The sequence below is a fragment of the Lupinus angustifolius genome, chromosome LG20, assembly GCF_001865875.1.
Source record: "Lupinus angustifolius cultivar Tanjil chromosome LG20, LupAngTanjil_v1.0, whole genome shotgun sequence".
NCBI lineage: Eukaryota > Viridiplantae > Streptophyta > Magnoliopsida > Fabales > Fabaceae > Lupinus > Lupinus angustifolius.
In genome coordinates, this window is record NC_032028.1 from 14686402 (window position 1) to 14700875 (window position 14474).

A 14474-nucleotide genomic window follows, 5' to 3' on the forward strand; every position below is an offset into this window, starting at 1 on the left:
GGTGATGGGTTATCCAAACACGACGTTTTGAAAAATTACATTGAGTAATCGGTTACTCACTTGAGTAATCGGTTACTCAAACTTTCTGTCTAACAGTGAATTAAAATTCACTTAGAGTAACCGGTTACTCAAATTTGAGTAATCGGTTACTCCAATTCAATTTTGTTGGATAACTGATTCTCACTCATGTAACCTGTTACTCAAATTTCAGTAACCTGTTACACAATATTTTGAAAAATGTTTTCATTTAAAACTTGAAGTGTTTCAATTTCGTTTAAAATATTTTGAGCATTAGTACTTTGGTATATTAAATAGTATAGGACAGAAGTACCTATTTAGACTTAGACTAATTGTCTTGAAGTTTTAATCTTCTTAGTCTTCATAAGTAATCTTCCTATTCTTGTTTTTGGTGATGTTGGTGTCTTCATCAAAACCTTGTCAAGGTCAGGAGCAAAGATCTTCTTCACAAAGCACACCCAAATTTAATCTTGGCATATTTTTAAGATATGATTGACTTGATTTCAAGTTTGCTTAAGCATGATCAAATTTCTCAGTGATATTTTTCAAGATTTGTGAATTTTTACTCATAATGCTTCAAACATAAAATGTATGCTTTTGTTCATAAAAAATGTGTATCAAACCTAAGCAAATAATTTTCAATTTAAAAGTGTTTTTGTGCACATAAGTTCAACAATAGAACTTTTTCAAAGGATGTAAGTGTTTCACTCGATTTTCAACCATTTGATTATAATAATTGAACTTGTTCTTTGTCTCACCTATTCTCTTAAATTGAATATTCAATCAAGGATCACTAGGGTCTTGTTTTCGATTGTAATGAGGCTAGGCTTTGAAAAAATTATGGTTTTTCTAGATAAACAAATTTATTTCAAGTAAAAAGAGAGCAAAATTTTCAAAATTTCTCAATGAAGCACTTCACTCATTTTTTTCACAATTTCTTCTCCAACCTCTTAGCTTTTGAACCTTGACTCTTTTTGTCTTTTTATCTTTTATTTTTCAATCTCTTTTTGTTTTTCGAGTTAGTTTTACAACTTTTGTTGTTTTTGTAAAGAGAATGAAGTTTTTTCATTTTTATTTTTCTTTCAATAAGCCAGGTCCACCAATTTTTCCTCAACTTAATTGTTTCAAACACCCTTAAAAGTTCACGCTCTCTTAGTTGGAGCCTTGTGTTCCAATTCGGTTCATGAGTTTATTTTAAAAATAATATATTTCACTTTGTTTGGCTCAAAGGGGCTTATTAAAGGATGATCCTAATTTGGTTAGACTTTTTGGCCATTTTGGTTCAACTAAAAAATTAACATGCATTGATCACTTCCTATCATAGTTATGCAATTAAGAGAATTAAAGACTCAAGCAAGTTTAATTAGATAAATCAAATGATGATTTTACTTTAATTCTCACTTGGCTTAGATTTACACTTTTTTGTTTTAACAAATGTTTGCAAAAATCATGTTATACAAGTTTAAATTCCATTTGCACAAAATTTTCTTGTTATGGCATTATGTACTGTTTTTACAAAAAAGTTAAACATATATCTCATCTTGCTCAATGAAAGCTTTTATTTTAAAATAAAATTATGCTTAGCAACTTTTAATCATGCAACTTTGCCACAATGTCTTATTTAGCCAATTTCAACTAGGTTTTGATTTTTTTTTTGAGTTTATGGTCAAACAAATTACTGTTTAAATAAATGTACATCCTAAAAAATATATATGAAAATGAACATTTTCTCCAAAATTTTACATATGCATTAAACCATATCCTCCCAATTAACTAGTTCGAAACTTACCGAGAGTACATGTTCCATACCAAACCATTTTGATCGCACCCAAACATAGCTACAAAAGGATACGAGATCGATCTGTTCCATATGAGGACGATATAGTATCAAATGCTTTCTAGTTCCCTCTCCATTGGTCCTTGATTGTGCTCAAAGGGCGTGTCAGAAATTATCTAGTTAGCTATGTGAGACTATCCTGGTCCCAACAGAGAATTCACTCATGACACTCACTGGACTGTTCCACCTAGATGCTCCCTCAAGACTTTACTGACACATCACTGTCCCTTTCAACGTCTTGGGGCTCATCGTCTCTCGTCAATTTTCTCTCTACTACTTTATTAATATATGAGTATGCACACTAACTGAAGTTAGCAAGATTAACCATTTTTATCATTCTTTTACACGTGAACGACCCATCCTAAGACATCTCCCGACAGAATGCTTCTTATGTAACCCAATCTTAAACCATAACATCCTGTAAGAAAACCTCACCACAACTAAGACTCATTGCTGGTTCATCCTGGGCGACCTAACAAAAATCGCCATTAACGGCCAACGATGCATAATGGGTGGAAACATAAACTTAGGGCCTTGCCCTTACCGATATTTCACTGCCTCATCAAAAGCGCCATAAGTAAATCTCTACCACCAGCATCACATACTACTGGTGAATAACATTTACATTATGCTCTTGTGTGATAGGTATTTGTTATATCTTTGGAAAATTATTCCTTTCTCATGGATTTTATTTAACCTTATTCATATTCCCAAGACTTATCATCTTAGAGATTTTCAAAAATAGGTTACTTTAACCTTTCATCACTTTCGAACTTTTACTTGTGTTTTCATCCTCACATCCTAAGGCATTGTTTTCTCATCTCGCAATCCTTCACTTCTCTTGGTGGAGTCCTAATTCAAGGCCACTCTTCCCATTATCAACATCATTCTTTTCATGTCTTGATAACAACATGCATAACATTTTACATCAAGCACACAACATTTAATATTGCAAAAAGTAGTATAATATAGGTAATGTTTATCCATGGTTATTACCACAATATTTCCATACTACAATCAACACAACTCATCAAGAAAAATAAATATAAGACACAGTCCAAACAATATGACTTAGGTAAGAAGTCACACGCACTTTAAATTCAAATAGATAGACAATTAATTAAAGGCATGGTTGCTTAACACTTGAGACATCCCCAAACTCTTGAGGAAGTTTAGGAGTTCTCGATGTCATATTCTAAAACCACTGTTTCATGATACTTTTCCCTCACTGGATGTTCCTGAGTGTATCACTTCTTTGGTGGTAGGTGAGAGTACTGACTCTCGTTAAAACTTTTCCAACATTCATCGACATCATACAAGACAAAGAAATTAGAAAACATTCTAAATTAAAACTTTACTTGACATAAGTAACACTATGTAATTCCTTAAGTAGTTTATAAGCATAAACTCAATTACTTTCCATCAATCCATTTCAAGATCACATATTCTAGAATCTTCATTTATCATGGTAAGACATCCATAAACCAACTCTTTAAAATAAATTCCACTTTAATAAAATGAACACTTTAAAGGAAAATAATTGTATAAAAAATAACAATTTAAGGTAATACTACTCTTATAAAATTAATACCTTAAAGCAATGTAACTTTGATAAAAATAACACTTTAACTTATATAAAAATCCAAAATTTGCAACACTTTACCTCAAGTAAAAAAGATCAAACCCTTCAACACTAAAAAATAAATAAAAGATCAAAGGTCTTCTAAGGGGTGTCCACCAAACTCATTCCTTTTTTACTCAAGGCAAAAGGATTTGTGTAGTGAAACCATTAACATCTAGTCACTAAAATTTTCATAACCATTATATTTTAAACACTAAAAGCTTTAAACTTAACACTTGAAAAACAACATTATTTCTTTCTTTCCTAAACAAGCTCATAGCCTAGGGGGATGAGTACAAGGTCACGAGTTCCTCCATGCACTTGAACACACTCCAAAAACTAACCACATTAACATAACTCTTAACTTTCCCATTAGGGGGTCACAGTTTTACAAGAGGAAAATGAGAGGTTTTATTTTCTATTTCAAGCCAATCTCCTTCATTCATGAACAACTGAAACAAAACTAAGAATCAAACTCAACTTTGAAGAAAAAATGCATAAAACTTCAAGAATAAAAAATTGAGGAATATGAGTTAAAGAAATATTTTGGAAAATCCAACTGTTCAAAACATCTATTACATACATACTAAAAAAATATTTAAAATTAAATGGTAGGATTAAAATGAATCAAGAAAACAAGTTGAAGACCATACATTGTTCTTCCTTTGGGTGAGACCATGAATTTGGCAAGTCAGAATGAAAGAAAATTGAGTTCCTCACATTCCCACATCATGTGTATTTATAGTCCAAAGTGTATGAACTTTTGGAGGAAAAAAAAGCAAGTAGATGTAATGATGAAAGTAGATTATGGAGAGATTTGCAAGTAAAGTGAATGATGTGACTAAGTGCAACTTGATTTGACATAAAGTGACATGATTAGACAAGTCTCCAACGTCTCTTTTTATACACATTTGAGTGCTTATTGGATGACCACAGTTGAGCATTATGCGATTACTCGATTTAAGATTTTTATCTGATAAGCACAAACTAAAACATAATTTTAAATAATATCGTCATTACACTAATACAGTGTAAGACTTCAAAATAGGATCTTGAAAGCTTTGAAATATAAAACCTCCATAAGTTTTAACATAATATAATGATTGAGAAAAACTATTCCGATGATTTAAAATGAATCGAATGACACCCGTAGCGACTATGTTTCATTTAAAACCTTTTAAAGTAAAAATCTTGGAAAAACTATCTCAAGTAGCAATATAAGATAACATGGTAGCCATTTTTCATAGAATTAATTTTTAAAAGATATCAATGCGATCATAATTTGATTTCGAATTACCGAACTTAAAACCCATTTTGTGAGGCGATTACGGCAAAACGGGGCATGTACTCGTCTCAGATATTTTCTGTCTCCATAAGCTTTACAAAAACAGAGAAAACCAAATAGGAACATTATAAGACTAAAACTCTATTGAGTTTTAGCTTGAATCCTCATCGATTAAATATTAAATTTAATCTATTAATCCATTATTAACGAAGTTAATAAAGTTCCGAAAAATGCGGTGTTACACAGTTGTGAGACATACTTCTATTAGGATAGTGTTTGCTTTTGTAGCTAGTCAGGATATGTACTTAGAACATATGGATGTGAAAACTGCTTTTCTCCATGGTGAATTAAAGGAAAAAATTTACATGACACAACCAGAAAGGTTCAGTACAGCGGGATAGAGTCACTTGGTTTGCAAGTTGAAAAAGTCTCTATATGGGTTGAAGTAGTCTCCCAAACAATGGTACAAGTTATTTGACACTTATATGTTGAAGTTTGGTTACAAAAATTGTGTGTATCATTGTTGTGTTTATGTGAGAAGTCTTGATGATGGTTCTTTCATTTTTCTACTACTTTATGTGGATGATATGTTGATTACTGCTAATCATTTGAGTGATATCAATGACCTAAAAGTCATGTTCGACAAAGAGTTTGGCATGAAAGATTTAGGGTCTACTAGGATGATTATTGGGATGGATGTTCATGGGGACAAGGCTCCCAACAAAGGTATGTTGAAAAGATCTTAGATAGATTTGATATGTGCAATGCTAAAGTAGTGAGCACTCCATTGGAAAATCACGTCAAGTTTTTCCTAGATCAGTTTTCAAAGACAGATGGGGAGAAGTATATATGTCAAAGGTTCCATATGCTAGTGTACTAGGTTGCTTGATGTATGCTATGGTTTGCATTAGACATGACTTGGCACATGTAGTTAACCAATTGTGCAAATACATGTCGAAAGCATGGAAGCAACATTGGGAAGTAGTCAAATGAATTTTCAAATATTTGAAGGGGACTACATGTCTCGGTATCATGTGTGGCAACCAATAGAGTAACCCTATAGTTGTTGGTTATGTTGATTCAGACTACGCAGGAGACTTCGATGATAGAAGGTCCACAACAGGGTTTGTCTTCATCCTTGCAGGTTGACCAATCATGTGGAGATCATCAGTTTTGTCTTATGTTGCTATGTCCCCAAACTAAAGAGAATACATGGCAGTTGGTAAAACTTCTAACGAAGCCCTTTGGCTTATGGGGCTGGTAACTGAATTAAACATTGAGCAAGGTGGAGTTTCGCTGCATTGTGACAAACAAAGTGTTATCTTCTTGGCAAAGAACCAGGTGTATCATGCTGGGACCAAACATATTGATGTAAGATTTCACAAAATCAAATAATTAGTAGCTTGTGGGTAGATACTATTGTAGAAAGTTCACATTTTAGAAATGCAGGTGATATGTTAACCAAAATCAAATAGTTAGTAGCTTTCTGAACATTCATTAATGTTGGACTATGAAGCACCACAATCCAACGATTAAAGATGAAGATTGATGATATTCGCCAAGGTGCAGATTGTCGTGCAATGACTCATTTTCAATGACAAGTTATGATTTTGGGATGATGCAAATGGGTTGGAGTACAGAGCTATATATTTATGTTATACAAACCTAATGAAACAAGAAGAACAATAACCACAAAAACAAATTATTATTCTCAAATACATAGTGGTAGCCTTTCAACACTCCAAAAAACGTAGACACAATTGGTCGAACCTCGTTACCAAATTTCTTATGTTATTTTCTCTTATCCATATTCTATTTTAATATTTAATTGGTTGCTTGTTCCAAATCTAATATCACAATAAATGATGCTTTTTCCATAAATTGGGCTATATGATTTCACTTTCTCATTCCAAGAGGACCACCTGTGCTATTTGCTAACAAGTGACAAATAATTACGTCACCAATGCGTGCATTAAAACTCATCATTATGATTGTTCTTACTCGATAGCATGCCTTCCTTCACAGACAAGCAAAACAAAAGAGAAGAGAAGAGAAGAGTACCATAACATCGATGAGTACATGGAATGATCATATGACATGAAATGAATGGTTTACCAATGAGCCGACATCAACATACCTTAGTGCTAGTGGTGCACGGACATTTTATATTTCCTAATGAATATAACATAGATTCTTAATTAATCATTTTAAGCATGGTTACTTACCCAAAAAATCATTTTAAGCATGGTTACTTACCCAAAAAAATCATTTTAAGCATGGTTACTATCATCATCTCTTTATACAAGGCGTGAAATAGCTTATGATTTATTCACCTTTAAATCTTAATTGTTGAGACAAACGAACAATCAAATATTAAAGATAATATGGAAAAAAAAATAATATAACAAATTTATTAATGAGGTTCAATCAATTTACGTCTATATCTCCAAAAATGTTAACATACTATGATTATATATTAGAGAATAATCATTTATGCACGTTCACGGTCATTGATAACACACACACAGCTAATAGCTATCTATCTCAATCTCTTTAGACTAGCTCAAGTTCTTAACTTGTATTGTTATTTTCTAAAAAAGTGAAGTCCGTTGAAATATGAGTCATTTGTACAACACTATAAATTTTTTTTTTTTTGAAAAATCTTAATCAATTTAAACAAGGTTGTACATATAACATGGAAATGGAAAAGACGACATGTGTATTTATGAATTATTATTTTTTAAAAAACAAAAGGTAATAAAAAGTAGCATTCTGATTGACGTGGATAGAGAGTGAGACATCATTTGAGACATGTGATGTCTATCCGTATAAAATCATATTTGACAAATAGTAGGACCATAATATGCTAGAATTATTATTAAGAAGGCGATTTAGGGTTCCATGGTGCAACGGCGTGTCGGCCAGCCGAGGAAAAAGGCGACGGCACCGTACACAGCGGCAGCCCAAAGAAAGCCCACACAACTCCCAGAAGTAGCAATCGAGGAAACACAAGAAGGAACGGAAACAAATAACAGGTTGGTTGAGGGATCACCCAAAGAACACCAACAGAATCGTACGGTGTCACTAGGAGATAATGGAGCAAATCCAAGTACCGATGACACCGTGTAGAATGAAGATACATGAAAGATACAATTTCCATGGGTGGATGTAATCAAGGGGAATATGAGTCATGATAGAGGTTTAGCAATCGGATTCATCCCCCCAACTTATGTTGACGACGAGGTTGAAATCCAAATTGAGGAGGATGATGTTGCTTCGAAATTAAAATTCTGGGAGGATGCTATGATCATGTATGCATTAGGGAAGGACCTATCCATGAATGCAATGAAATACTTCATGGAGAAGGTATGGAACTTTGTCAGCCTCCCAGAACTATACTACAATGAAAAGGGTACTTCCTTATTCGCTTCAAACAAAGTCAGGACAAGGATGAGGTGCTATCCAAAGGACCTTATTCCATATATGGAATCCTAATGTACTTACGGAAATGGACTCCTGACTTTGAACTGAAAGAGGACCTACTAAGGGTTCTTCCCATTTGGATTAAACTATCACAACTTCCACTACATCTATGCGGAGAAAAAAGCATTTCTAAGATTGCTAGTGGAGTGGGAAAACTGGTCGTAACAGATGAATGCACGACTAGAAAGCTTAGGGTGACTTATTCTAGACTACTGGTTGAGGTTGATGTCACAACCAAGCTGAAAGAGAAGATCACCCTCAAAGACCACTTGGGAAGGAGAGTTGAAAAAACGATTGAGTATGAGTGGAAGCCTCAGTATTGTGACAAATGCTTGTCCATTGGGCACGATTGTGCCACAATGACTCTCAAAAGACCTCGCTTTCAACCTAAACCCAAGCCAAATGTTTGGAAACAGAAAGAAATAGAAACACCTTCGACCCATGTCGGGGAGCTTGATGAACAAACAGCAAAGGAACCCCAATTGGAACATCCTTGGACAGTCGTTGGCAGTAGTAGACATGACACCCCCTTCCCTAAGGGTGATCCTAATTCATTTGATTTACAGTGTCATAATGGATACTCTCCTCTTCGCATTGGAGAAGCAAGTGCAGGGGAGAACCATATGGTTCCATGATCCTTTCATGGAATGTAAGGGGGTTGAATAATTTGGCTAGACAACGTGAGATTAGCTCCCATCTCAGGTCCTTAGAGGTGTCTATAGCCCTTCTGCTGGAAACACGAGTTAAAAGTCACAATGCGAATAAGGTCAGGAAGCATTTGGGCCACCATTGGAACTACAGTGACAATTATGCCAATCATGATAACAGAAGGATGTGGTGTCTATGGGACTATACAAAAGTGAAGGTACAATTAGTCTACTCAAAAGATCAACTTTTGCAGGCGAGTGTATCTGAGGTGGATGGCACTTTCAGATATTGGGTCATTGTTGTTTATGCCCACAACCAGCTTGAAAAAAGAAAAACTCTTTGGACAAATATTGCTCAAATCTCAAATGGCCTGGCAGGCCCTTGGATTATTTTGGGTGATTTCAATAATGTGTTGAGTGTTAATGACAGGTGTGGAGGTAAAGTGGTGCACCATAGCGAATATGTGGACTTGGAGCACATGATGCATCAAATAGGCCTCTATGAGGCTGACACTCAAGGTCCTCATTTCACTTGGTCAAACAAACACATAGAGGGGGTTATTTACTCACGGATTGATAGAGTTCTTTGTAATGTATCTTGGTTCCAACAGTTTCAAGATATGAGAGTTCAGGTCCTTCAGCCTGGCATTTCAGGCCACTGTCCTCTCCTAGTGCAGTCTAGCATCAAGCCCTCCAAGGTCAAAAGGTACATGTTCAAATTCTTAAATTGCCTGACAAAAGAAGATGCATTTCTAAGTATGGTACAAGAGAACTGGAAGCCTTATGTTATGGGCATCCCCATGTACTGCCTGTGGATGAAACTGTATAGACTCTAGGCCAACATGAGGTTATTGGGGAAAAGGTTCTCCATGTTATCTGAGAAGATTGTGAGAGCTAGGGACACTTTGAATAGAGCCCAGGAACATTTACAGGGAGACAAATTTAATACAAACCTACTTTTGGAAGTAAAAAATTGCAATGGAAACCTTATGAAGCTTCACAAGGCAGAGAAGGATGTCCTGAGGCAGAAGTTGAAGATTGAGTAGTTAAAGCTAGGAGATGGGAACAATGCTTTTTTCCATGCAACTGTGAAAGACAAAGCCAAAGGAAAAGGCTTGCACCATTTGACAACTCCTAAGGGTAAGGTGGTCTACAATCAAAAGGAAATTATGCATCAGGTCCTGGGGTTCTATACGAATCTGGTGGGGTCAACAACTAAGGTGAGGAAAGGGGTGAATCTTGTGGCCTTAAGGAAGGGCAAATGCCTCAACAGGGACCTGGCTAATACCTTTGTCCATAATGTAAATGAAAGAGAAGTCTTGGATGCTTTAAATGACATTGGAGACAACAAAGCACCAGGGGTTGACGGGTACACCTCACACTTCTTCAAGGCAGCCTGGAATGTTATTAGAGTAGAGGTATTAGAGGTTGTAAAAAAATTCTTCAACAAGCAAAGCCTTTACCCTACAGTCAACTGTACCTTAATCACTCTGATACCAAAATCTAATGATGCATGCACAATGAAAGACATGAGGCCTATCTCTTGCTGTACTACCTTCTACAAGATTATCTCTAAAATTCTTACAAAGAGACTGAACAAAGTCATTGACTAGGTGGTAGATGAAAGTCAGTCAGCCTTTGTTCCTGGAAAGCTCATACATGACAATATCATCCTTGCACAAGAGCTTGTGAGAGGGTATGGAAGGACACTGTTGACTGGGATGCTCTCCATTGCATAATGACCGAGCTTGGATTGCCTCGCCAATTTGTGAGATGGATCATGGTGTGTGTCACAACTGTTTCATACAGATATTCTATCAATGGATCTCTTTCTGATGTGCTGAATGCCAAAAGAAGCTTGAGACAGGGAGACCCTATCTATCCCCTTCTATTTGTGTTAGTCATGGAATATTTGCATAGAGTTATGCAAGAATTAAAATATGAGCATAACTTTAACTTCCACCCCAAATGTGAACATTTAGGCATTACCAATCTTTGTTTTGCTGATGATGTCCTTATGTTTAGTAGGGGTGACCAAAAATCTGTTTAGCTCCTCATGGATAAATTCATGGAATTCTCAGACAAAACCGGGCTTAAGGCAAGCCATCCGAAGTGCAAAGTGGACTTTGGGGGATGGACCTGGCTTTGCAGGAGCACATCACGTGCATTACTGGATTTACTATGGGATCCCTCCCTTTTAAGTATCTTGGAGTCCCTCTCTACAACATGAAACTTACTGTGAACCTCTATACCCCTTTGATTGAAAGGATAACTTCAAGATTGAATCACTAGAGCACAAAATTGTTGAGCTTTGTAGGCAGAATTCAATTGATTAGAAGCGTCCTCTTCTCCATAATCAATTATTGGATGCAGGTTTTCCCTATCCCCAAAAAGGTACTTCACCACCTTGAGTCAAAGTGTAGAAACTTCTTATGGAGTGGTAAGGATGAGAACTGCAAGAAGGCTCCTGTGGCCTGGGACCATGTTTGTGACCCCAAACAAGCTAGAGGACTGAACTTAACATCTCTGGAGGAGTGGAACAAGGCCAATATGACTAAGCTGTTATGGAATCTGGCATCAAAAATAGATAAATTATGGGTCAAATGGATCCACACCTACTACTTGAAGGGAGCAGATATCTTTAACTTCCACCCTAGTCCCTCTTGTTCCTGGACTCTCAGAGCTATAATCAAGTGCAGAACGAAGATTATGCAGAGCATGTGCTGGGTGGAGGCTAACATAACAGGTAAATTCAGAACCAAAAAGATGTACTTAGAATTAAGAGGGCCCAAGCCGTAGGTCAGCGGGAAAAAACTCTTTTACGGAAACATGGCTTGGCCTAGAGCACAATTCACTCTCTAGATGGCTTGCCACAATAGACTCCCTACGAAAGATAGAATGCTCAAATTTGGCACTGGGACAGATGAAAAGTGCACATTCTGTGACTTGATGGAAACTGCGGAACACATCTTTTTCTCCTGTCCAAAATCTGTAGAAATTTGGAACTCTGTCCTAAGCTGGATGAAGGTAAACCACCAACATGGGAGTTGGTGTAATGACTTGACTTGGCTGGAAAAAAACACTAGAGGGAAAAGCATGAGGATAAAACTGGTAAAGAGTGTTGTGGTTGAAACATTGTATGCTATTTGGTCTTTTAGGAACCTTTGTATCTTCCAGGGACACAATGCTAATTCCAACATAGGGTCTGATGTTATTAGAACAATTTGTCAATATGCTAGTCTCTACGGTGGATTAAATCTTTAATGTGAGCAACTTAAGCTCTAGCTTTCTTTTAGACCTCTACCTTGTCTGCTAGTCTGTATCCCTGGGTCTTTTGATCGGGTTGTACTTTACTAATTGGAATAGATGTTTTTTCTTGATCTAAAAATTACATAATATGTGCCTAAGATCCTGTAATAAAGGTTTTGTATCTTATCCCATGTAATCATTTTGAGAGAGTAGTGTAGCTCACAGTTATATAGTGATGGTATGTAGTACCAGTTTTAGTGTATGATATTAGTTTCTATATGGTTTTTTTACATTATTATTATTATTACAACAGTCTTCTATAACAAGTTATGGTGTAACTCATAGATAGGTGGTACGCATCTATGTTTTACTTTATAATTATGGTGTAACTATTTTAAAATGGAAATCAAAAGAGCTTCATAAAGTATATCATTTATATGTTTCACATCTATATAACCCAACTCAAATCACACTCATTGCTCAAAAACATACAGGTAGCGACACTGAATCCAAATAAAATGAGGCAAATACAAAAGAGAGAAATTCTTTCACACAACACCCTTTTGCTTTTGCTTCCTATTTTCCCCTTGCTTTTTAGCATCACATTGGCCTCTGACCCTGATCCAGTTCAAGACTTCTGCATACCAAACCCAAAGTTTGGTTCCATAAGAACAATTCATGGCCTGCATACCATTATCCCATGCAAGAATTCCTCTGAGACTAACACCGAAGACTTTGTTTTCTCCGGCCCGAAAGTGGCTGGAATCTTCTCTAATACAGGCCTAGGAGTGATATCTGCAAGCCCTACCAATTTTCCTGGCCTTAACACTTTAGGTATGTCCTTTGCAAGGGCGGATATAAAAGTTGGGGGCATCAATCCACCACATTTTCACCCAAGAGCTACAGAACTAGTTCATGTGGTTAAGGGGAAAGTGTATTCAGGTTTTGTTGATTCTACCAATAAAGTTTTCTCTACAATACTGGAAGAAGGAGAAGTCATGGTTTTTCCAAGAGGTCTTGTACATTTCCTTATGAACATTGGTGACAAACCTGCTACACTATTTGGAAGTTTCTATAGCCAAAACCCTGGCCTTCAAAAGATACCATCTGCTTTATTTGGCTAAGGGATTGATGAGGAGCTTTTAAAGAAGGCTTTTGGATTGTCTTCTTAGTTGATTGGAGCTATCAGAAAAAAGTTTGATCACAAAAAAACTAGTTAGATTACTAACAGAAGGTAGTTTTGTTTCTTGTCTATTATGTTTGAGATTGAGTATTATATTTGGGGTTTAAGTTTTCTTGCTTCTTTATTTAAATTTGAAGAGTTTTCACTCGCCTCGTCTTTGTTATTTTGCTTTTATGTGTCATTGTATTGTAATCTTACAATCCTATATATATATATATATATATATATATATAAGTCATATATATGAGTTTAGTACTGTAACAAATTATGAACCACATAATATCATACAATCATGATATTGTGGTAATATCTGTAATCGTATTGTTGGGAACAAACAAACAATCAAATAGTAAAGAGTATAGAGACAAGAGAATAACACAAGAGATTTGGTAACGACGTTCGGCCAATTATGCCTACGTCCCTGGGAGCGTTGAGCGGCTACCACTATATATTATTAGAGAATAAGGATTAGTGTTTTACTATTCTTCTCCTTGTTACATTATGTTTACATAACATCAATATATATATAGCTATCTACCTAACCCTTTACATCAGCCCAAGTCCATAACTTATATTGTTGTTATCTAGAGATATGAGTCATTGCGCAACACGTATTAATTCACAAATGAGGTATGACATCAAATTATAATGATATGATTGCAACATAACCATATTAGTCCATATTTGAGCTTTATCATATTGTATTAGATCACATCTAATTGAAAATGTATTCTTAATTCAAAAATTCACGGATGATTTATTATTATGGCTATGCTTCCGAGGCATTTTCATATGTTAAGAAGATCGTGATGATGATGGTTGAGTATAGACAAAATGCGTGGCAACCTAACATGAGAAACTAATCCCCCACTACTCGAATATACTAAAATATTATCATAAAGAGAAGAAATAATATCAATTAAGAGGCTTTTGGAGAATTCAGAAAACATATATTTATTTTGGGATATCGGAAAAGAAAGACAGAAAAACTAAACGATGAGGTATAAGTCCATTTGCATGATGTTTAGCGATCAAACATGAGACATGTCCCACAACTGAGATGATACATAGGATGCAAACTGAGTTTAGCTATGAAATTAGCCAACATATTCCCTTCTCTGAAGATATAATGTACACGAACTTCCCAATTT

The 14474-nt window shown here is 35.5% G+C and overlaps 1 protein-coding gene across 1 annotated transcript; it reads left to right on the forward strand.

Annotated features, from left to right (window-relative positions):
* On the forward strand, positions 12646 to 13506 carry LOC109335672 (germin-like protein subfamily 3 member 2). The gene has a single exon (XM_019571830.1). The coding sequence runs from the start codon at positions 12659 to 12661 to the stop codon at positions 13262 to 13264; it is 606 nt and encodes a 201-aa protein (XP_019427375.1). The 5' UTR covers positions 12646 to 12658; the 3' UTR covers positions 13265 to 13506.